The sequence below is a fragment of the Xenopus tropicalis genome, chromosome 2 (assembly GCF_000004195.4).
Source record: "Xenopus tropicalis strain Nigerian chromosome 2, UCB_Xtro_10.0, whole genome shotgun sequence".
Classification (NCBI taxonomy): Eukaryota; Metazoa; Chordata; class Amphibia; order Anura; family Pipidae; genus Xenopus; species Xenopus tropicalis.
Window position 1 is genome coordinate 176004176 of NC_030678.2, and position 24698 is coordinate 176028873.

Consider the following 24698-nt stretch of genomic DNA (forward strand, 5'->3'; position numbering starts at 1 on the left):
CACTATAAATGTCACAGTATAACCTGAGCTTAGGGGCCCACTCACTATATACTGTATATATACACTATAACTGTCACAGTATAACCTGAGCTTAGGGGCCCACTCACTATATACTGTATATATACACTATAACTGTCACAGTATAACCTGAGCTTAGGGGCCCACTCACTATATACTGTATATATACACTATAAATGTCACAGTATAACCTGAGCTTAGGGGCCAACTCACTATATACTGTATATATACAATATAAATGTCACAGTATAACCTGAGCTTAGGGGCCCACTCACTATATACTGTATATATACACTATAAATGTCACAGTATAACCTGAGCTTAGGGGCCCACTCACTATATACTGTATATATACACTATAACTGTCACAGTATAACCTGAGCTTAGGGACCCACTCACTATATACTGTATATATACACTATAACTGTCACAGTATAACCTGAGCTTAGGGACCCACTCACTATATACTGTATATATACACTATAAATGTCACAGTATAACCTGAGCTTAGGGGCCCACTCACTATATACTGTATATATACACTATAAATGTCACAGTATAACCTGAGCTTATGGGCCCACTCACTATATACTGTATATATACACTATAACGGGCCCACTATACAGTATATACACTATAACGGGCACACTATACAGTATATATACACTATAACGGGCACACTATACAGTATATATACACTATATCGGGCCCACTATACAGTATATATACACTATAACGGGCCCACTATACAGTATATACACACTATAACGGGCACACTATACAGTATATATACACTATAACGGGCACACTATACAGTATATATACACTATAACGGGCCCACTATACAGTATATATACACTATAACGGGCCCACTATACAGTATATACACACTATAACGGGCCCACTATACAGTATATATACACTATAACGGGCACACTATACAGTATATATACACTATAACGGGCCCACTATACAGTATATATACACTATAACGGGCACACTATACAGTATATATACACTATAACGGGCACACTATACAGTATATATACACTATAACGGGCCCACTATACAGTATATACACTATAACGGGCCCACTATACAGTATATACACTATAACGGGCCCACTATACAGTATATATACACTATATCGGGCCCACTATACAGTATATATACACTATAACGGGCCCACTATACAGTATATACACACTATAACGGGCCCACTATACAGTATATATACACTATATCGGGCCCACTATACAGTATATATACACTATAACGGGCACACTATACAGTATATATACACTATAACGGGCCCACTTTACAGTATATATACACTATAACGGGCACACTATACAGTATATATACACTATAACGGGCACACTATACAGTATATATACACTATATCAGGCCCACTATACAGTATATACACTATAACAGGCCCACTATACAGTATATACACTATAACGGGCCCACTATACAGTATATATACACTATAACGGGCACACTATACAGTATATATACACTATAACGGGCACACTATACAGTATATATACACTATAACGGGCCCACTTTACAGTATATATACACTATAACGGGCACAATATACAGTATATATACAATAAAACACAATATACATTATATATACAATATAACACTATATACAGTATATACAATATAACAGGCACAATAAAAGGCTGATTATTAAGGAATTTAGATTCCCATTACACGGCAGCACAGCAATAAGCCCTGTAGAATCAGCTTCTATGACAGATGTTACCTCACTTTCTCCCAGTTGTATTTCCCCCTACACTTAGCTTTTCAGTAAAGCCCAGAGCCCACTGAGCACGTGCAGTGCCACTGACACACAAGAGCTGGCCTAACAAGATCCAAGATAGGGAGCTGCTAGGGGCAACTTTGAAATCTGGATCATTTAAGGCTCCCGTTAAGACGCTGTGTTACCATGTCATTAATAAATATAACAAATAACCAGCTATCTGGTTACTGGGGTCACTGACCCTAAACCCCAGGGTCATAGGAAGACATCTCTTTTTGCCTATCCCCTTTGCTTTCATTATAATTACTTGTTTTTAATCTTTTTGCAGATCGGTCCATCTCATTACAAGCACCTCTATTGATCCTTCTAACCCCATCTGAGCTCTGTCTCTAGAAGATCTCCCCTATCTCCATGTCTAATCAATCTACCATCTCTGAGTTCATCCTCATGGGATTCCCAGGTCTCCAGCAGAAATACTACATTCCGGTCTCCATTACAATGTTTCTTGTCTACTGTTTCTCAGTGGTGGCCAATAGCTCCGTTATCATATTGGTCCTTCAGAAAGAGCAACTCCACCAGCCCATGTATATTATTATTGCCAACCTCGGTCTCTCTGACCTTCTCTTTGACACCATAACATTACCCAAAATCATTGCCAAATATTGATTTGGTGCGGGGTCTATAACATTCTATGGTTGCTTCTTCCAACTCTTCTGTATCCACAACCTTGGAAGTGTTGACTCCTTCAGCTGATGGCTCTTGATCGTTATGTTGCTATCTGCCAACCTCTCAGGTATCACTCCATTATCAGCAATAAGCTGGTGACTCTCCTCTGCTACTTTTTATGGGCCGCTGCTGCCCTAATTGGGTCCATTGTTGCAGCCATAGCTGGACAACTCCCTTACTGTGGGCCCAACCGAGTCAAGAACTGTTTCTGCATCAGCTCAGCCGTTGGAGCATTGGCGTGTGTAGATGTTACATTGGCCAGACGGACAGTATTTACCCTTGCCATGTGTGTGCTCCTCTTGCCATTGGCTGTTATTATACTCTCATATGTTCTCATAATCCGGGTCATACACTCATCAACTAACACCGAGAACTCATGGAAGGCATTTTACACCTGTACCACTCATTTAATGGTCATTGGCTTGTATTTTATCCCCAGGGTGTTTGTATATAGTACAGGTCAGATCCCTTTGACCCTTGATGCTGATATCAACGTCCTACTTCTCTGTCTCTACACATTTATCCCCCATTTAGCCAACCCCGTTATATATTGTCTTAGAACCAAAGATATTAGAAATGTTTTTGGACATATTCTCAAGAATGTGAAGAGATCTAGAACCGTGAAGTGATAGTACTTTGTATATTTAGTTTCAATTGAATTATCTTTCTAATGCAGGGGTCCCCAAACTTTTTTTTTTTACTCGTGAGCCTCATATTTGAAAAGTGTCCGGGGGGCCACACAAGCATGAAACGTTGGGGGTGCCAAATATGGACTGTGATTGGCTATTTGGTAGCCCCATGTGGTCTGCAGAAAGTTCTTCCTGGAATAAAACTGTGTCTCTGGGCTTCCAAAACTTGCCCCCAAAGCAAAAATTTAAAAATGGGCCACTGGGCAACATTATAGGGGGTGTTGGGCAACATGTTGCCCCCGAAATGTACTTTCCAGTCAGTCAGTCAGTCCTGGAGGTACCAATGGGAGCTAAAGGCACCTTTAGCCCAATATAGCCTGGGATATTGTTGACTACAGTACTTCAACTTTTTACATTTTTTTTTTTGTCAAAAAAATGATTTATTAAAAAATCTAATCTCGATTGAATACAATTGTAGAAAAAAAACTTTCACACCTTGAATTTGTAAGTTTAAATCTTAAAAAAAATGGCAAAACTCAAATTGAATGAATGGTTCCAATGTTGCCCATTGACGTCTACACAACCTCTCAAGCTTTCAGATGTGGAAGTTTTTTAAAAAACATTCTTAAGCTTAATAAATGTTTGATTTGAAGTTGTCTTTCGAGTTTGGGAGTTTTTCTGTAAACAAAACTCAAATTGTGGGGAAAATTAAAGTTCAAGTGTTGATAAATCAGCCCCATAATGTCTGTAGTGAGCGGCTCAGCTGTTGCCTTTTGTACTGTAGATTTGACTTTGTATCTGATTAGTTTGTCCTTCTGATGCCGATAGTGCTCTGCAGTTGCCTAAGATGTGCCTGGGGGCCCTTCAGGGGGCAGTTTCCACATACTCCAATGTGACCCCATATACGTATTAGTAGTCAGTCAGTCTATACCAGTGGTTCTCAACCTTCCTAATGTGACCCCCAACCATAAAATTATTCCTAAGACCATCGGAAATATGTGTTTTCCGATGGTCTTAGGTGACCCCCAAAGGGGTCCCGACCCACAGGTTGAGAACCACTGTTCTAGACTGCATATCTGGCCTTGCAAACACCACCACCTTGTAGAAGATCTCCCCTATCTCCATGTCTAATCAATCTACCATCTCTGAGTTCATCCTCATGGGATTCCCAGGTCTCCAGCAGAAATTCCACATTCCGGTCTCCATTACAATGTTTCTTGTCTACTGTGTCTCACTGGTGGCCAATAGCTCCATTATCATATTGGTCCTTCAGTTTCCACACACCCCAATGTGACCCCCATAGAATAGTAGTCAGTCAGTCTAGACTGCATATCTGGCCTTGCAAACACCAACACCTTTGATATTATTATCATTAGCAGACATAGACATTGAGATGGGCGGCACCTCCTACCCACTTCTATTCTGATTGTTGGGGAGGGGCATCAGCCAAATTAGCAGAACAATGTAATTTGGGCAAATCCAGTGGTTTAGTGCATTGCCCAGTTTATGGTTGCTGATGCTGACTTCTCATGCTCGAATCACTCAACAGCCTTGGACATGGTCCTTAAAGAACATGTAAACCCTACGTTTTCCTACCATGTATATCAGTTGGGCACATCTCCCCCACCCACAATGCCTCATTTGTACTACATGTATTGCCTCCATTAGCCAACACTAGTGATGGGCGAAATGTTTCGCCAGGCATTGATTCGGAGCAAATTTCCGCGTTTAGCCATTGGCGGATTGTTTTGCGAAACGGATGAAAAAATTTGCAGCGGAAAAATTTGCCTTGTGTCCAAAAATTGTCGCGGGTGACAAAACAATAGCCGTGGGCGAAAAAACAATAGCTACGGGCGACAAAACAATAGTCATGCGACAAAACAATAGCCACGGGTAACAAAACAATAGCCACGCGACAAAACAATAGCCGGGGGCGACAAAACAATAGCCGTGCGACAAAACAATAGCTGCGGGCAACAAAACAATAGCCGCGCAACAAAACAATAGCCGCGGGCAACAAAACAATAGCCACGGGCGACAAAAGAATAGTTGGGCGACAAAAGAATAGTTGGGCGACAAAAGAATAGCCGCAGGCGACAAAACAATAGCCATAGGCAACAAAACAATAGCCGCGGGCGACAAAAGAATAGCTGGGCGACAAAAGAATAGCCGCGCTACAAAAGAATAGCTGCGCTACAAAAGAATAGCTGCGCTACAAAAGAATAGCTACGGGCAACAAAAGAATAGTCGCGGGCGACAATTTTTTTGAGGCGCAACTTTTTCACTGTTTCGCTTATTTGTTTACTGTTTCGCAAATCTTTTGAAAGATTCGCAAATTTTTCGGCAAAGCGAAACAGGACAGATTCGCTCATCACTAGCCAACACCATCACATTTCCCTAAAACTAATAGCTAACGTCTACTTGGAAGCCATTTTCCGTCTCACCAATCTTGAGTGAAATTTACATCTGCAAAAAGTTCATGCAATGAAGAATGCGGGCTTACACAGGCAGAACTTACTTTGATTAAAAAAAAGTCCTGCAGGGATTGTGCCCTGTAATGGATAAACTGAGCCCAGGAGAGGAGGTTCCTATGGAAACCAGCAATGCCATCTCTTCATTGGCTGCTAGACTGGAGGGAGTGTTTAGTAATGTAAGCTGAGAAGAACTGAGCATGCCCAGTAGCCAAAAGCCAAAATTATTGGGGGCCGAGTGGGTTAGAGGAGGAGAAGGAATCCCAAGTGATTAAGGGGATGCTGCAGCCTCCTGCATATACTTTTTAGCAGTATGTGCCATTGGGTAATCCTAAATAGGAAACTGCCATTTTAAGTACTAAGCCCCGCCCCCTGGGATCATAGGAGTCACAGTGCACACAAACAAGCCAAGGCACACATACATGTTAGGCCCCATCAGCCAATGAATGGGCAGAGTTCTGCCTTTTGCTCCCACACTACTTCCTGTTACAGTTAGAGCTGCATCACTTCCTGTCAGCTGATCTCTGAGGGAGCACACAGCCCATCACTAAATGGCGGCTCAAGGGAAAGGATGTAAAAGGGCAATATTTACTGATATATATATTCCAGTTTGGGGAGATTCTTTAATAGGTCACTTAATATAATATAAACTGTCTGTTGGTTACGTATTCATTCTGGGGGTATAGTTTCCCTTTAGGTGTCACTTTTTTCCCCCCATAATGCCAGCCTTTGGGTCAGGGTAGGCCGTTACATAATTTTGGGGTGGGGCTAAGATATAAGGGTTGGGGAAAATTGGTGACTGGTAAATGTGCCAGGAAAAGGGGCGGACTGGGTAGGAATATGGGAGGGGCAAAATAGTGCATCCTGTGCAACCCTAATAAATATATATAGAAAGTGTGTTTAAAGCTGCCGGGAAAAAATAGACCATGCTGGGATACTCATTGGAGGATTTTTTTGCATACTAATTAGAGTATTGGCCTTAGAGTAAGCATCAACCATAATGTGGCTGGTATACAGCTCCCAGCATGCTTTAACCCTTGATGGTACTTGTCTAAAGAACAGTGTTTAGATCCCCCTTAAAAGGGGTTGTTGAGCTTTGCGTATGATGTAGAGAGTGATATTCTGAGACAATTTGCAATTGGTCTTCATTTTTTATTATTTGTAGTTTTTTCATTATTTCGCTTTTCGTTCTACAACTCTTCCAGTTTGGAATTTCAGCAGTTATCTAGTTGCTAGGGTTCCAGTTACCTTAGCAACCAGGGAGTGGTTTGAATGAGAGACAGGAATATGAATAGGGGAGGGGCTGAATAGAAAGATAAGGAATAAAAAGTACCAATAACAATAAAACTGGAGCCTCACAGAGCAATAGGGTTTGGCTGCCGGGGTCAGTGACCCCCATTTGAAAGCTGGAAAGAGCCAAAAGAAGGCAAATAATTCATAAATTATAAAAAATAAATAATGAAGACCAATTGAAAAGTTGCTCAGAAATGGCCTTTCTGTGTTTATTTAGAAAATATCTTAGATAATAGCTTTTCCCCCCCTGTAGATGTCACTAAATAGACATATATGAAAATAAACAAAATATCCCCAACCCCATGTGGCTCATTACTGAGCAGTTACCAAGTCTTTTCATTTCTGCCTGGCTGAATCCAGTTCTATATAAATTCCTCCAAACAGGAGCCATAATCCTCCCCGGAGCCGAGCGGAACCCATGGGTTTCCCCACATACAGTACTGAGACCCAATAGAGATCCCAAGGTGAATGCACAGAATCAGAAAGGAACAGGCAGATACATACAGAGGGGGGGTGGATACACGGATAGAAATATTCATAGATACATGAACAAGAGATAAAAGGTGATAGATGGAAAGATAGAGAGAAAGAAGGCAAGAGAAACCATAGAGAGGACAGGGATCGTTTACTTAACCAATTAAGTATCCAATTTGTATCCAATTAGAACGGAGGAAGACAAAAATAAAATGATAATTTCCCACTTTTTTAATGACTGTATGTTTGGGCATTAGAGGAGGATCTTGTTTATTCTATTGGGTAAAACTCGGTCTTTAACATGGGAATCACTCACAGTAAAACTGACTTCTAGTTAATACTTGTTACAGGCTGCGAAATGTGTCTGCATTCGTAGGAACCATAGAAGCCCCATAACAGTGACTGGGGTAAGTACTGAATGACTGGGGTAAGTATTACATGACTGGGGTAAGCACTGAATGACTGGGGTAAGTACAGAATGACTGGGGTAAGTACTGAATGGCTGGGGTAAGTACTGAATGACTGGGGTAAGTACTGAATGGCTGGGGTTAGTACTGAATGACTGGGGTAAGTACTGAATGGCTGGAGTAAGTACTGAATGACTGGAGTAAGTACTGAATGACACGGGTAAGTACTGAATGACTGGGGTAAGTACTGAATGACTGGGGTTAGTACTGAATGGCTGGGGTAAGTACTGAATGGCTGGAGTAAGTACTGAATGACTGGAGTAAGTACTGAATGACTGGGGTAAGTACTGAATGACTGGGGTAAGTACTGAATGACTGGGGTTAGTACTGAATGACTGGGGTTAGTACTGAATGACTGGGGTAAGTACTGAATGACTGGGGTAAGTACTGGATGACTGGGGTTAGTACTGAATGACTGGGGTAAGTACTGAATGACTGGGGTTAGTACTGAATGACTGGGGTTAGTACTGAATGACTGGGGTAAGTACTGAATGACTGGGGTAAGTACTGAATGACTGGGGTAAGTACTGAATGACTGGGGTAAGTACTGAATGACTGGGGTTAGTACTGAATGACTGGGGTTAGTACTGAATGACTGGGGTAAGTACTGAATGACTGGGGTAAGTACTGAATGACTGGGGTAAGTACTGGATGACTGGGGTTAGTACTGAATGGCTGAAATAAGTACTGAATGACTGGGGTTAGTACTGAATGACTGGGGTAAGTACTGAATGACTGGGGTAAGTACTGAATGACTGGGGTAAGTACTGAATGACTGGGGTAAGTACTGAATGACTGGGGTTAGTACTGAATGACTGGGGTTAGTACTGAATGACTGGGGTAAGTACTGAATGACTGGGGTAAGTACTGAATGACTGGGGTTAGTACTGAATGACTGGGGTTAGTATTGAATGACTGGGGTAAGTACTGAATGACTGGGGTAAGTACTGGATGACTGGGGTTAGTACTGAATGACTGGGGTTAGTATTGAATGACTGGGGTAAGTACTGAATGACTGGGGTAAGTACTGAATGACTGGGGTTAGTACTGAATGACTGGGGTTAGTATTGAATGACTGGGGTAAGTACTGAATGACTGGGGTAAGTACTGGATGACTGGGGTTAGTACTGAATGGCTGAAATAAGTACTGAATGACCATGTAAAAAGTTGACTGGATTGATGACTGATCAACAAAAGCTGAGTTGGCAGGCGAGAAATCCTTATGCGCTATTTTCATTTTGGGGTCAGTACATACCGCAGACTTTGGTATATCTATGCATATTGGGCATCAAACTGTTCAGTAGGCCTCTGGTGTTCCTATTTGGGGGGACTTGCCTTTGTGCGCAAGAAATTGTGTGAGATAAAAGCGGCAAAGTGCAAAATTTTTAGGCGATTTTCTGAAATGTCATAGAAACCACTAACTTTAGGAAAGCTTTGCAGATTGGTACTTTGGTGTAGAAAGGACTCTTTACCCATATTGGATTTGTCAGAATGTGTACTTTCCAAAAATATATGGTCTTCTGGGTTTTTCTGTATAGTTAGGGGGGTTACGGCACATAATACACGGTCATTGGGCTTTTTTTGACTTGGCAGCTGATAAAATTCCTATGCACTATTTTCATTTGGGTGCCTCTGTACACCACATACTTTGGTAAATCTTTGCATATTGGGCATCAAACTGTTCATTAGACCTCTGGTGTTCATATTTAGGATGATGTGTCATTGTATGTAAGAAATGTTGTAAGATAAATGTGGCAAATTGCAACAATTTTAGGCCTTTTTCAGAAAAGTCATAAAAACCATTAGCTTTAGGAAAGCTTTGCAGATTGGTACTTTGGTGTAGAAAGTCTTCTTTACCCATATTGGATTTGTCAGAATGTGTACTTTCCAAAAATATATGGTGTTCAGGGGTCACCCTACATTTCTGCAGCTTCTACCCCTCATAAAACTGCCATGTGTTTATGAATTTAGTAAAGGTAAGCCATGAAATTAGTGTGCACAAGGTATATTTGGGGTCTCTAAGTGCCATGTGCTTTGATAAACCTATGTACAGTGGGCATCAAACTGTTCAGTAGCCCTCTGGGGTTCATATTTAGGGAGGTTTGTCTTGGTACCTAAGGACCTCTAGAAAATAAGATGCTGCATATTGGAAGTTTTGTGGTGATTTTTGGAAATGTCATAAAAATCTAAAAACTTAGGAAAGTTTTGCGGCTTGGTACTTTGGAGTAGAAAGACATGGGTACCCATTTTACATTCGGGGGAATGTGTACTTTCCAAAAATATGTGGCTTTTTGGGGTGAGCGTACTTTTTTGTAGCTTTATCCCACATGATTTTGCAGGAGCTGAAATGACAGAAATGACAGTACATATGGGGGTTCCCATTGGGGCCCCTACATGCCACATACTTAGCTAAACCTATACATATTGGGCATCAAACTGTTCAGGGGACCCCTGGCGTTCATATTTAGGGGGTTTATCTGGTTACTTTATGGCCTGTAGGAGATCAGATTCTATAGACTGGAAGCTTTGAAGCAATTTTTCAAAAAATTCACATATTTTGATAAAAACCAATAAGTTTAGGAAAGCATTGTGACTTGGTAGTTTGGAGCAGACAGACAGTTCTACCTATTCTGGATTCCCCAGAATCTGCTCTTTCCAAATATGTATCATTTTCTGGGATAAACTTTCTGTTAGTGGAAGATTTGGCCTTTAAATCTAAAGTATGCAGCTTTCTGGCGCAGTGTTTTGGGGATTTGGTAGTGTCCTGCCGGGAGTTTGTGGCCTATACACGTGGGAATTCTCCATAAAACTATATGTGTTTGGTATTGGCACCATCAGAAGGGATAGGACTTTCCCAATCAGTTGTATTTTTGTGCATAAAATAATTTTTGCTTCTGTTATATGTGTTTATATTATGGAAAATATGTTTTTTTTTTTTCATTTTTTAGACATTTAGAAGCCTATATCTTGTTACAGAATTGGAATTCACACAAAAAAAAAGCTTAGGTTGTCCTGAAAAAAAACTATATATTGTTTTCCTGGGTAAACTAAAAGTCCCCCCAAGCTAAGGCCCCTAAAGTGAAACAAAATGTTCAAAAACTGTCTGGCAATACACCTTCCGCTTTGACCAAAACGGCTGGCAGTAAAAGGGTTAAACACCACCAACAACAAAGTAATCTACTCCCAGACAAGCTTCCTTAGTACAGAAGCTTGTTACCCAGAATGACCTGAGTGTTTGATAAGGGGTCTTGCTGTAATTTCTATCTCCATACTTTAAATCTACTAAATTCAAAAATGAAATAAACTCAACAGAATTGTTTTTTCTCCCATTTTTGTTCCCAGCACCAGGCATCTCCCTGCCCACCCATCTCCCCATGTTGAAGCTCAGTAGAGAAGACCATGACCATCTCAATGCCTAATCAGACTGCTGTCACTGAGTTTATCCTCCTCGGTTTCCCAGGGCTACAGCCCAATTTCTTTCTTCCAGTCTCACTTACACTGTTTCTTGCCTACATTGTTTCACTGATTGCAAATAGCACCGTCATCATATTAATTATCCTGAGAGAACAACTCCACCAGCCCATGTATATTATTATTGCCAACCTCGCTCTCTCCGACCTTCTCTTTGACACCATAACATTACCTAAAATCATTGCCAAATATTGGTTCGGAGCCGGATCCATATCCTTCAACTGGTGCTTCTTCCAGCTCTTCTGTGTCCATTCCCTTGGAAGTCTTGACTCCCTCATCATTATGCTGATGGCTATTGATCGTTATGTTGCTATCTGCCAACCTCTCCGGTATCACTCCATTATCAGCAATAAGTTGGTGGCTCTCATCTGCTATTTTCTCTGGATCTTTGCTGCCCTAATGGGATTAGCTTTGACTTTAATTGCTGTACAAGTTCCTTACTGTGGACCCAACCGCATCAAGAACTGTTTCTGTGCCAGTCAATCTGTGATAGTTTTGGCTTGTGTTGATGTTTCTTTGGAAAGGAAAAAAGGTGTTATAATTGGTATGTCTGTGCACCTCATCCCATTGGCTGTTATTATACTCTCATATATTCTCATAATCAGGGTTGTGCACTTATCCGCCAACAATGGGAACTGGCAGAAGGCATTTTATACCTGTACCACTCATTTACTTGTCATTGGCTTGTACTTTATCCCCAGGTTGTTTGTATATAGTACCAGTCAGATCCCTTTGATTCTTGATGCCGATATAAACATCTTAATTCTGTGTCTCTACACTTTCATCCCCCATTTAGCCAGCCCCATTATTTTTTGTCTTAGAACCAAAGAAATTAGAAATATTTTGGGGCAAACGTTCCATAATACAATCCACATGGAACCTAAACACAGATGTAGAACACTAAGGTGAATAGGCATTTTACTAATAACATATTATGGGTTATGACACTAAACTACAACTTCTACAAAGAACAGGTCTCTACTCACTCCTTACTTTACTGGATACTGGAATTCAACCTGCCCCTGGGAATTGTGGGTAGCATTCTGCACATATCACCTTCCTGCCTTTGGACTGAGGGCCTTGAGTGGCTCAATCAAGGGTTTAGGGCCTACAGGTAGATGGAGGCTAATGGACAGAAGTTCTACCTTCTCATCCAATTACTGTGGATTCAATGTTCCCACCTTCTCCAATAGAATTTTTGGTCTTCTGGGAATTTTCTTCTATAATTAAAGTTCCTTTCTAATGTCACCTTCTCCTTTGGATTTAACCACATGTTGCTCATTCCGTAATATAGAAAGAGATGCGCAATAAGAAGAAAGGGTGGTTATTATAGGGAGAGCTGGTTAAAAGTATGTTTCCTTCAGAAACACTCCTATGGCTTCTATCCATTAGCTGTTGGGTAGCCACTGGGGCAGCCATTAAAGTTCAAATAGTTCAGAAGTTGCTGGTCATCTAAAGGGGATTATAATATAATATTATATAATAATAATTATAGATGCAAGGAAATTCCCCAATGAGAATTGTACTGATAAATAAGTTGATTATAAATGCAAAAGAACTGCCCAATGAGAATGCTGATTCCCAGCACTGTGTCAGGCCCCTTGCTGGTACCTTACATATAGAGATAATGATGGCATTTTCTCCCCTCATTATATGGCACAGGAATCAGACATGGGGATAAAGGGACAGACTTGTTCAGTGCTGGGAAACTGTGCTTATTGCTCCCAACTCCAATTGCAGGAACAGAGAACAGGGAGCCGGATTTACTCACATCAGCTGGGATTCTCATTGGAGGATTTTTCGCATGTTAAAGCAGTCGCTGGCTGTGGGGATTTGGGGGAAAGTTTTATTGGGCAATATTGCTTTAAGAATACAGCCCTGATGTTGCTGGACTACAGCTCCCAGCATGCCCCAAGCTTCATTATATGTTACATTATTGTGGGATTTGTAGCCCAGTAACAACTGAGTAACGTTGGGTTGAGCCGCGCTGGGCAGCAGGGTTTATATCCCCTTTAAGCTAATTTTGCCCAATTTGGCCACACAAACCATTAAAACACATTAAATATGCCTACTGGTAAATATACATATCTTGAAGTATTCACACCAGTGAGTTAGCGCTCTCAATTAATCATAACCCGTGAAATGGTAAATCTATTTAGCTTTATTCCACAAATCCATGATAACAAAATGTGCAAAAATCTCTAAAACAATTAGTTCATGTAGTTAAAAAAAAAGGAAAAGAGACCAAATTATATAAATGGATGGGAGAAAACTTTTTACGATATAATTGTTCACGTAATGTATTAACAATGGTCTAAATTGCCCACCAAATTAAAACTAATCTATAATATCCCTAATATCCACCAAATGCTGTTAACATAATTTCAACTCCAATCAAGTTAGATAAAATCACACAGTTCATTATATATAGCAATTCAAAAGTTCATTACATAGCAGGTTTTGAAATAGTTCATATAGGCCACATATGCCCCCTAATACACATGATTAGACATAGCCCTGATTATTATTGGTGATAATGGGGCCCAGATAGGAGGACAATAAAAGATAAGGGGTATAAATCCTCTAAGGTATAGTAGTGTAGATCCCACTCTACCGTTACTTTATTAATATAAAAGAGGTTCTCAGGGGAACTCCACAATAAAAACCAGCCAGGAACTTACTTAAAAGTGAAGTGGACCAACGTATAGGTTCCGTGGCGCCCACTCACACAATATGCCCAGCGTGGTCACATCCTTCTTCTACAGGTCCCTGTTCTGGCCACTTCCCGCGTCGACGCGTTTCGCACACATGTGCTTCTTCCTGGACTGCTCCCCTGGGGGCTCCCCCCTCCCTTTATATCTATCGCTACCATGCGTGTAAAATAGAGAAAAAAAAGGGGGCCAATAATCATCTTAGTACTAGATTAAATTATATGGGCAAATAAAGGTGTAGAAACATCACCAGCATGCACTCAACGGACTCCAGGACAGCGGTTGTAAAACTTCAAAAAGGCTTTATTCAAGGATCCAGGCTATAAAACTTATAGCCAATACCAGTCTATCCTATATGGGTGAAATGAATCTACCTCTATACTGGCTATATCCTATATGGATGAAATGAACCTACCTCTATACTGGCTATATCCTATGTGGATGAAATGAACCTACCTCTATACTGGCTATATCCTATATGGGTGAAATGAACCTACCTCTATACTGGCTATATCCTATATGGGTGAAATGAACCTACCTCTATACAGGCTATATCCTATATGGATGAAATGAACCTACCTCTATACAGGCTATATCCTATATGGGTGAAATGAACCTACCTCTATACTGGCTATATCCTATATGGATGAAATGAATCTACCTCTATACTGGCTATATCCTATATGGGTGAAATGAACCTACCTCTATACTGGCTATATCCTATATGGGTGAAATGAATCTACCTCTATACTGGCTATATCCTATATGGGTGAAATGAACCTACCTCTATACAGGCTATATCCTATGTGGATGAAATGAACCTACCTCTATACTGGCTATATCTTATATGGGTGAAATGAACCTACCTCTATACTGGCTATATCCTATATGGGTGAAATGAACCTACCTCTATACAGGCTATATCCTATATGGATGAAATGAATCTACCTCTATACTGGCTATATCCTATATGGATGAAATGAATCTACCTCTATACTGGCTATATCCTATATGGGTGAAATGAACCTACCTCTATACTGGCTATATCCTATATGGGTGAAATGAACCTACCTCTATACAGGCTATATCCTATATGGATGAAATGAACCTACCTCTATACAGGCTATATCCTATATGGGTGAAATGAACCTACCTCTATACTGGCTATATCCTATATGGATGAAATGAATCTACCTCTATACTGGCTATATCCTATATGGGTGAAATGAACCTACCTCTATACTGGCTATATCCTATATGGGTGAAATGAACCTACCTCTATACAGGCTATATCCTATATGGATGAAATGAACCTACCTCTATACAGGCTATATCCTATATGGGTGAAATGAACCTACCTCTATACTGGCTATATCCTATATGGATGAAATGAATCTACCTCTATACTGGCTATATCCTATATGGGTGAAATGAACCTACCTCTATACTGGCTATATCCTATATGGGTGAAATGAATCTACCTCTATACTGGCTATATCCTATATGGGTGAAATGAACCTACCTCTATACAGGCTATATCCTATGTGGATGAAATGAACCTACCTCTATACTGGCTATATCTTATATGGGTGAAATGAACCTACCTCTATACTGGCTATATCCTATATGGGTGAAATGAACCTACCTCTATACAGGCTATATCCTATATGGGTGAAATGAATCTACCTCTATACAGGCTATATCCTATATGGATGAAATGAACCTACCTCTATACTGGCTATATCCTATATGGATGAAATGAACCTACCTCTATACTGGCTATATCCTATATGGGTGAAATGAATCTACCTCTATACTGGCTCAAATAATCTATGACATATATATGTTATGGCAGTATACTGGTGACTTATTAGACTAATAATAATAATTAGACTAATAAGCCACAAAAATTAGCGCAACTAAATTTTGCCTAGTGAGGAAATCAAAATGTTGTGGTCACATAAAAAAGTTGCAAATTTTTTGCTGCCCGTTGAACTGTGATTCCCTAGGGAAGTTGTTGTTTTTAAGAAATTGAAAAAAAACCCCAATATATTTTGGAAATAAGCCCTGATCTAAACATTTTATTCCATGACTACAGAATATGTGTGTGGAACATGGAAGTCAATGGATAGAATGGACGATGGACATGCGTTCAAAACATCCCAGAGAGCTATGGTGCCAATAATCAATTGTATCAGCCAATACCAATACCCACCCAAACCCAGGGAGCTCAGCAATACAATGAGCCAATATTTTATACACAGTGATAAAGTATCACCTAATGATTGTATTATAGAGCTTCCAAGTACAGTAAGCTTCCCAATGGCCCCAAAACTCTTATTATAATATATATATACTGTATATACTCGATTATAAGCCTAGTTTTTCAGCACCCAAAATGTGCTGAAAAAGTCACCCTCAGCTTATACTCGAGTCGGGTGCCATGGGTCCCTCCAGACTAGCACCCTCTGTCCTTTGTGTGCAAATTAGGCCCCCCGCAACCAGACCCTCCAGTGCCCTGGCCCACGCAATACTTATTCCCCCTTACGTGTCCTTCGGGACTGGGCCTGCTGCCAGTTTGCCAATGTGCAGTGAGTGTGGGGTAGTACTCATATTGTTTTTGTTGACCCTCTTCTCCACTTACAGAGCTAGTTTACGGTTTCTCTTTTAATTAAATATTTAAAAACATATACCCCACTGATGCCTCAATTTATGTAATTTACTGGTTTTTATTGTGATTAATGAAACTTAGCAGTAGCTGCTGCATTTCCCACCCTAGGCTTATACTCGAGTTAATACGTTTTTCCAGTTTTCTTAGGTAAAATTAGGTCCCTCGGCTTATATTCGGATCGGCTTATACTCGAGTATATACGTATATATGTAATTTCCTTTAGTTTCCTAATTTCCTGAGAGCATCAGAGGGAACGTCTTAGAATTAGTCCCTTTACCGATTGCAAGAAACAAGTTTTCCCTTTGATCAATGTGCAGGAGAATCATTGTAGCATCATTGTTATGCCCTTTATATCTTTAATTATCTATCCCAAAAAGCTTTAAAAAGGGGGCAATCAAACCACATATGTAGGTATGTACCCGCCATCCTATGACATCTCCAGCACATACTGGAACTTGGGGGGGGGGTACATCTTGTGACGTTTGACAGGCATATAGTGCCCTCTTGTAAGGAACTTATAATTAGCCTCATTACCTGTAGTTCTAGCAGCACGCAAAGATTCATGGGATAAATTAAAGTCCCAAAACCATGTTTCTTCTGGTAGTGAAATATTTAATCCCTTTTCCCAAGTTATCCCAAAGGATATCAATGATCTATCTAATATCATAACATCAATAGGTTTATCAATATCTGGGAATTTATCAACTAAACTTTCTCAATGAGTTGCCCTTTGCCACTTTGAAGAGCCATTTTGACCAAATTGGAAAACTGGGCAGCAAACTGAGGTTCAATGTGGACGAGTGCAAAGTTATGCATTTTGGTGAAGGATGGGGGGTATTTGTGAATAAAAATCCGTGCAACTCTAGGCAGTGCCACTCAGTAGCCCCTAACAAACAAAAGTACAGTCTTGTAGTGATGAGCCAATCTGACTTTTTTCTTTCCACAATTTTTTTTTACACGACTGCAACTTTTTTATTACTTTGCAAATTATTGTTTTTTGTGGCAGTTTCACCCAAAAATGCGGAATTTCACAGCAAATCCATACCTGACGAAAAATTTTGCTTGTATAAAAAGATAGTTCATTTGGAAGGGTTGAACTTAATGGACCAAAATTAACAATGAAACAAACACCCAACCCCACATGGAATACTTTCCTTGGCTAATTAATGGGCACATTTCCCATGTCGGGCACTTTATTTACGCCTGGCTGAGTCCATTTCTATATAAACCCTTCTGAGCAGGGGATGTGCCATAATCCTCCCCGGAGCGGGACCCAGAGATTTCCCCACATACAGACGCCGGGTTATTGCCAACCTGTAAGTACTGAGACTCACTAGGTGCTGAGTGAGATGGTGATGGTGAGAGAGAAACAGAGAAGATAGGGATGGATAGAGATGGACACATAGGGATGGATAGAGATGGACACATAGGGATGGATAGAGATGGACACATAGGGATGGATAGAGATGGACACATAGGGATGGATAGAGATGGACACATAGGGATGGATAGAGATGGACACATAGGGATGGATAGAGATGGACACATAGGGATGGATAGAGATGGACACATAGGGATGGATAGAGATGGGCACATAGGGATGGATAGAGATGGACACATAGGGATGGATAGAGATGGACACATAGGGATGGATAGAGATGGACACATAGGGATGGATAGAGATGGCACATAGGGATGGATAGAGATGGGCACATAGGGATGGATAGAGATGGGCACATAGGGATGGATAGAGATGGACACATAGGGATGGATAGAGATGGGCACATAGGGATGGATAGAGATGGACACATAGGGATGGATAGAGATGGGCACATAGGGATGGATAGAGATGGACACATAGGGATGGATAGAGATGGGCACAAAGGGATGGATAGAGATGGACACATAGGGATGGATAGAGATGGACACATAGGGATGGATAGAGATGGGCACATAGGGATGGATAGAGATGGGCACATAGGGATGGATAGAGATGGGCACATAGGGATGGATAGAGATGGGCACATAGGGATGGATAGAGATGGGCACATAGGGATGGATAGAGATGGACACATAGGGATGGATAGAGATGGGCACATAGGGATGGATAGAGATGGACACATAGGGATGGATAGAGATGGACACATAGGGATGGATAGAGATGGACACATAGGGATGGATAGAGATGGACACATAGGGATGGATAGAGATGGACACATAGGGATGGACAGAGAATAGATGTAAATAGCAAACAGACTGAAGGTGATGGATAAACAGACAGAGGGACTGTATGGGGCACAGGGAATGACACAGCACTGATCCTTCATATACACATTTTTAGCTATTTGATATGTTTCTGGAGTACTCAAGATGAGCTTTTTGATGAACAGCTTTTCTGATATTAGTCTTAGATTCCCAAGACTGTATTCTCTCTGTCTGTAATAATGACTTTTGTTAGACTACTACTATGTCATGATATTGATTAGGCACTTTTTATTTCTACATGGCACTGTTACACAGCAAATAATTCCCACAGGGACCTTCTCTCTTGCTTCAATTTTCAACTCTTTTGACATTAACTATGGCTACTTGGTCTCTCTCTGCAGATGGTCTCTCTGCCAGCACCAGGCATCTCCCTGCCCACCCATCTCCCCATGTTGAAGCTCAGTAGAGAAGACCATGACCATCTCAATGCCTAATCAGACTGCTGTCACTGAGTTTATCCTCCTCGGTTTCCCAGGGCTACAGCCCAATTTCTTTCTTCCAGTCTCACTTACACTGTTTCTTGCCTACATTGTTTCACTGATTGCAAATAGCACCGTCATCATCTTAATTATCCTGAGAGAACAACTCCACCAGCCCATGTATATTATTATTGCCAACCTCGCTCTCTCCGACCTTCTATTTGACACCATAACGTTACCTAAAATCGTTGCCAAATATTGGTTCGGAGCCGGATCCATATCCTTCTTTGGTTGCTTCTTCCAGCTCTTCTGTGTCCATTCCCTTGGAAGCCTCGACTCCCTCATCATTATGCTGATGGCTATTGATCGTTATGTTGCTATCTGCCAACCTCTCAGGTATCACTCCATTATCACCAATAAGACTGTGACTCTCCTGTGCTGCTTTTGGTGGGTCTGTGCCGCTGCCATTGGGTTGATGATTGCTTTAATGACTGGGCAGCTCCCATACTGTGGCCCTAATCTTGTGGGGAACTGTTTCTGTACCAATGCCGTGGTGCTGGTGTTGGCCTGCGCTGATATCACCTTGGAAAGGAAAAAACGTTTTATAATTGCTTGGTCTGTGCACCTCATCCCATTGGCTGTTATTATACTCTCATATATTCTCATAATCAGGGTTGTGCACTTATCCGCCAACCATGAGAACTGGCAGAAGGCATTTTATACCTGTACCACTCATTTACTTGTCATTGGCTTGTACTTTATCCCCAGGTTGTTTGTATATAGTACCAGTCAGATCCCTTTGATTCTTCCCCCCGATTTGAACGTCTTACTTATTTGTCTCTACACATTTATCCCCCATTTAGCCAGTCCTGTTATTTTTTGCCTTAGAACCAAAGAAATTAGAAGTATTTTGGGGAAAATGTTCAATAGTTTACTCGGCTTGGATTCTGAGCTCAAATCTAGACCACAATAGCGAGAAGGCATTGTATTAATATTATTTTAAAGGGTCAATACAATAAGTACTGACGTGGAACAGCAAAATAATGCAGATATATATATATTGCTGTCCATGCAAAACAACCTATGCCAGAATGGAATATTTTTATCTAGATATCTACTGGCTATATCTAAAAACAACAGGTCCCTCCTCAACCTTTGTTGTAACCCCTATCACTATTAGGTTTCTTAGAATTGAGGGTGCTACTCTTTCTTCAAGGTATTGTTTTCTGGGACATCTAGTTATTAATGGACTTTTCTTATTAAATGTTCATCCTAGGAACTGTTGTAGAAGTTTCACCTTCATGCCTAAGGCTGGCCATACAATGAATAGCATAATGTGTTCTTACACACACTCCAAGAGATGGTGGCATGGTGGGTAACCTCCCCTAGATATTAGGCCATCAACCTTGATTGGATTTAGCAGAGAATGAGGAGCACCAGGTGCTGACTATTGGCGCTTAACCATGTACCAGCTACAGAATATGACACAAAAAATGTTCTGTTTTGGGGAACTTTCCACCCTTTTCCATAATCCATAAGTTCATTGCATTGGTAGCTTTGATTATTTCATCTACAGATGCTCCAGTTGAACTGATGAAGAGCAGTAGCTTCTGCTGTTTACATCATTGAGACTAAGGACCCAAAATAGTGAAACAATAGAAAGATGGGCATAAAACATCTCGTGCTTCATCCTTCTATCAAACCAATTGGTGGGATACCATATGGGATCAGCCTATGTATAGCAGCTTAAAGGGGATCTGTCACCCTAAGTTATAATTCCAATTGTGTTAGCTGAACAAAATAAACTTCACTTACACTATATAAAGAATATAAATCTTATTTCCCTCTGTCTTGGAATTACTCAAGCACAGCAAGCAGGGAGGTGCCATTTTGTGGACAATTTTAGTAAAGCTAGCTTTGTATCACCCCAAAACCTTGTTTATAAAGGCATTTCGAAATGTGGTTAGTTGGCAGCAGTAGCAGCAATCTATAACCTGCTCCGTGGGTCCTTAGCCTTATGGGTAGAGCTCCATCAGGTTCTCTGCAAGGAGTTCCTAATACCTTTGAATGAAAGAGTAAACCATGGGACACCTGGAAACCATGGAGAGCAATATTCCCTCCTCCTGTGCAGAAACCCAACTGAAAGGGGTTGAGAAGATGGTTGGTATGGAGAAAGTTCAGCAAGAGGTTGGAGACAATCCATTCAAGGAGCTTGGAGGGGAAAGGCAAGAGTGAGATTGGCCTATAGCTATAAGTCGGATCAGAGGAGGAGGAGGTTGTCTAGGCCCTTGCACTAGCTACACAATTAATAACTAAAAAAAAAGGGTCTAATTGGATAGATACAAACTAAGCTGGACACCGTCTCCTATTGCACCTCAGTTCCTCTGTGCATTTTTCTTTTTTTAATGAAATTGTTTCCTTCTCCTTGATATTTATCCATCAACATCTCTTTAAGAGAAGCAATGAACAAAGTGTGATGTAGAGATTTTGACTCAATCAGCAATTGCAGTCTCTTTCTTTCTTTGTTTCTGATTTGTCTCAATTGGACTTGGCCACCAGAACTTCCAGGACTGGGTTTGTTTTTATTGTTACTGATTATCTTTCTCTTCCAGGTTATAGGCCAATAGCAAAGAGGTAACATTCTTCATTCTAAACTGGACCTCTGCAGACCAAAAACAGATAATTTCAGAACAAAAAAAGAACAAATAACCAACTACAAACTGCCTTGAAATTGCTGCAAAATAGTTGAAAATAAAGGAATGCCGCCATTTTCATGGCAATCAAGTCATTCCCAAAGGGGGTCATTGGAAAATCCCCATGTACATGCAGTTTGGATGACTTTTCCATGGCGCTATAACAGTATTCTGATAATGCAGCTTTGGTGGTAGAACATGGGACTTTATTTTCCCTTCCCGTGTCAAAACAAAAGTTCTGAATCTGCCATTTAACCTTCTATTTTTTTCATTTAGATAAGACTGTCTCTCTAGCACCCTAGGAATTATGATAAGAAGATCATAAGGGCAATATTAATTATAGAGTATAAGTCAACATCACGTGTGACGTTGCCCATAGCAACCAATCAGATTTTTGCTTTTGTTTTCTAACTTGTAGGTGAACGTTCAATTCTAATTGCTGATTGGTTGCTATGGGCGACATCACTGGTGATGTTGGCTCACATGCTATAACAAATATGCCTCAAAGATCCCATTGTTTGCTGAAGTGGCTAAATGGGCAGATCTTTGCCAGATTTGGTCACATAAAGCTGTAAAACTGACCCTGAATAAAATTATCATGAAAGCACATTTGAGTGGCCTTCACATTTGAACATATAGGAAAGTTCCTAAAAGTTAAACTGGTATAAGTTGTATCATTTTAGCAGGTCACTGGTCTGTACATGATGTAATTGGTTTATTATTATGGTGTTGGACTGACACTTGCCCTTCATTGGGTCTCTAGTCTTTGTGGAAGAGAGAGGGAATATTCTTCTTCCTTTGCTTGTAGAACTGGCCCAGAGAGCTCAGTTACCTTTGGATCTGGTCAATGAGTTGGACAAAGCTGATGCTGAACTTTAATACCATGTTCCTTACACCAAAAATATACATTGTGTGCGCAGTGATGTATTCATCTTTTTATAAAAATAATTCTGAGCACAGGGTTAGGCACAGGGTTGGGCCCAATTGGAGACATAAAGGGTGTCCGGGGCAGAGTCATGAAAGGGCTAGGAACAGGGAACTGGATTGGTTTGGGGGGAGCTGGAAATTGGTTGTAGTTTTAGTAGAGTAAGAAATCAACAATTGGGTAAAGGACAAAAAAATAAATTTGTTTTGTTTATCTGTTAACTGAGAGCATTATTTTGAAGGTTTTTTTCATGGTGACCATTTACAAATGAACCTTCTGCTGGCCCATGTATAGAATGTTGGGTTGACACCTTTTACAGTGGTTAATTCCAGACAGGGGGGCAGGGCATGGGTGGGACAGTGACATCACGGGGGGCAGGGCTATAACATTGCAATTGACCAATTGTCACTAACACACATTTTCGAATCCAGCCTCTCAACTGGTATATTTCCATCCACCTTCAAATATGCCCCGGTCAAGAAGCCCTCCTCTGGTCTGACTTTCCCTTATAACTTCAGGCCAATCTCACTCTTGCCTTTCCCCTCCAAGCTCCTTGAATGGATTGTCTCCAACCTCTTTCTGCATACCAACCAACTTCTTGACCCCTTTCAGTCTGGTTTCCACACAGGAAGAGAGAATGTCACTCTCCATAGTTTCCAGGTGTTTCATGGTTTACTCTTTCAGTCAAAGATATTAGAAACCCACTGCAGAGAACCTGATGAAGCAACATCTAGAAATAGGTACTAGAATGGTTTGTGAGTTCAAGCACTGTGTTCATGCAAAACATTATGTGCTCCCCTAGTTTGTTGTGTGTGCTGGTGTACAACAAAGCACAACTTTCCCAAACTGTGGAAGGGTTTGAAGCAGTGGCAGGGTGCTCAGCCTAAAGGGAGAAAATTGGGGAGAATAGCCATTTGGTCTCCTAGATAAACCTGAAAGTTCAACTTGGATGTCACTTAGGGTGATATTTGGGGTGAATATGTATTTGGTGCCCTAGATATTCTTGTAACAATGAATGAATGACTGATATACTGATATTGTCCTGTATCTGTCCCCATCATGAGTTAAGGGGTGCTCTGATCAATGGTTGGAACTACAAATGAGATCTTGGCCAAAAGGTTAGCCCTTCAGGTGTGCCTTAAACTGAATCTAATGGCTGAGAGAGGGAGCATTGCTTCAGTGATATAATAACATTAGAAACACTTGGTCATTTTTCAAAGGTGGAACTACACCAAAATAGGCACCACAATAGTCTGAGGTTTAACATGATTAAAGCCTTCTGAGGGAGTCACCATCTTGGATTTTGTTAGGAGGCACCGCACATGCTCAGGGGCTTTTGGGCAGCTGGTAGGAATCCAAGCTTAGGGGAGGCAAATCATTAAGCAGAGAATAATCTGATGCTTCAGGGCTGATTATTAACTATTAATTATGCAAATTGCAGTGCTAGGGTCCTGAGATCAATCCCAGCCAGAGCACTATATGCAAGGAGTCTGTATATTCTTTCTCTGTCTATGTAGATTTCATACAGATACTCCAGTTCCCCCCCCCCCCACACACACTCTGAAGACACACAGGCAGGTTAATTGGCTTCTGACTGAACTGACCCTAGTGTGTATAAATGTTATATGGACCTTTAGTTTGTAAGCTCCTTTGGGACAGGGACTGCTGTGAATTATGTATAATCTGTGTAA

At 40.8% G+C, this 24698-nt stretch overlaps 2 protein-coding genes and 1 pseudogene across 2 annotated transcripts; all 3 read left to right on the top strand.

The window, feature by feature from the left end:
- The first annotated feature begins 2126 nt into the window (after nt 1-2126).
- Nucleotides 2127-3254, top strand: LOC100487016 (annotated as a pseudogene).
- A 7989-nt stretch (nt 3255-11243) lies between these two features.
- LOC100486862 (olfactory receptor 56A5-like) lies at nt 11244-12518 on the top strand. Its single transcript, XM_002941569.4, has one exon. The coding sequence runs from the start codon at nt 11252-11254 to the stop codon at nt 12230-12232; it is 981 nt and encodes a 326-aa protein (XP_002941615.1). The 5' UTR covers nt 11244-11251; the 3' UTR covers nt 12233-12518.
- Nucleotides 12519-19347: 6829 nt separating this feature from the next.
- Nucleotides 19348-20362, top strand: LOC101733362 (olfactory receptor 56A5-like). Its single transcript, XM_004912418.4, has one exon. The coding sequence runs from the start codon at nt 19385-19387 to the stop codon at nt 20360-20362; it is 978 nt and encodes a 325-aa protein (XP_004912475.2). The 5' UTR covers nt 19348-19384.
- The last annotated feature ends 4336 nt before the right edge of the window (nt 20363-24698 follow it).

Bases quoted from the DNA above. Each gene is read 5' to 3' on its own strand.
- LOC100486862 (XM_002941569.4), top strand. From the start codon at position 11,252: ATGACCATCTCAATGCCTAATCAGACTGCTGTCACTGAGTTTATCCTC.
- LOC101733362 (XM_004912418.4), top strand. From the start codon at position 19,385: ATGACCATCTCAATGCCTAATCAGACTGCTGTCACTGAGTTTATCCTC.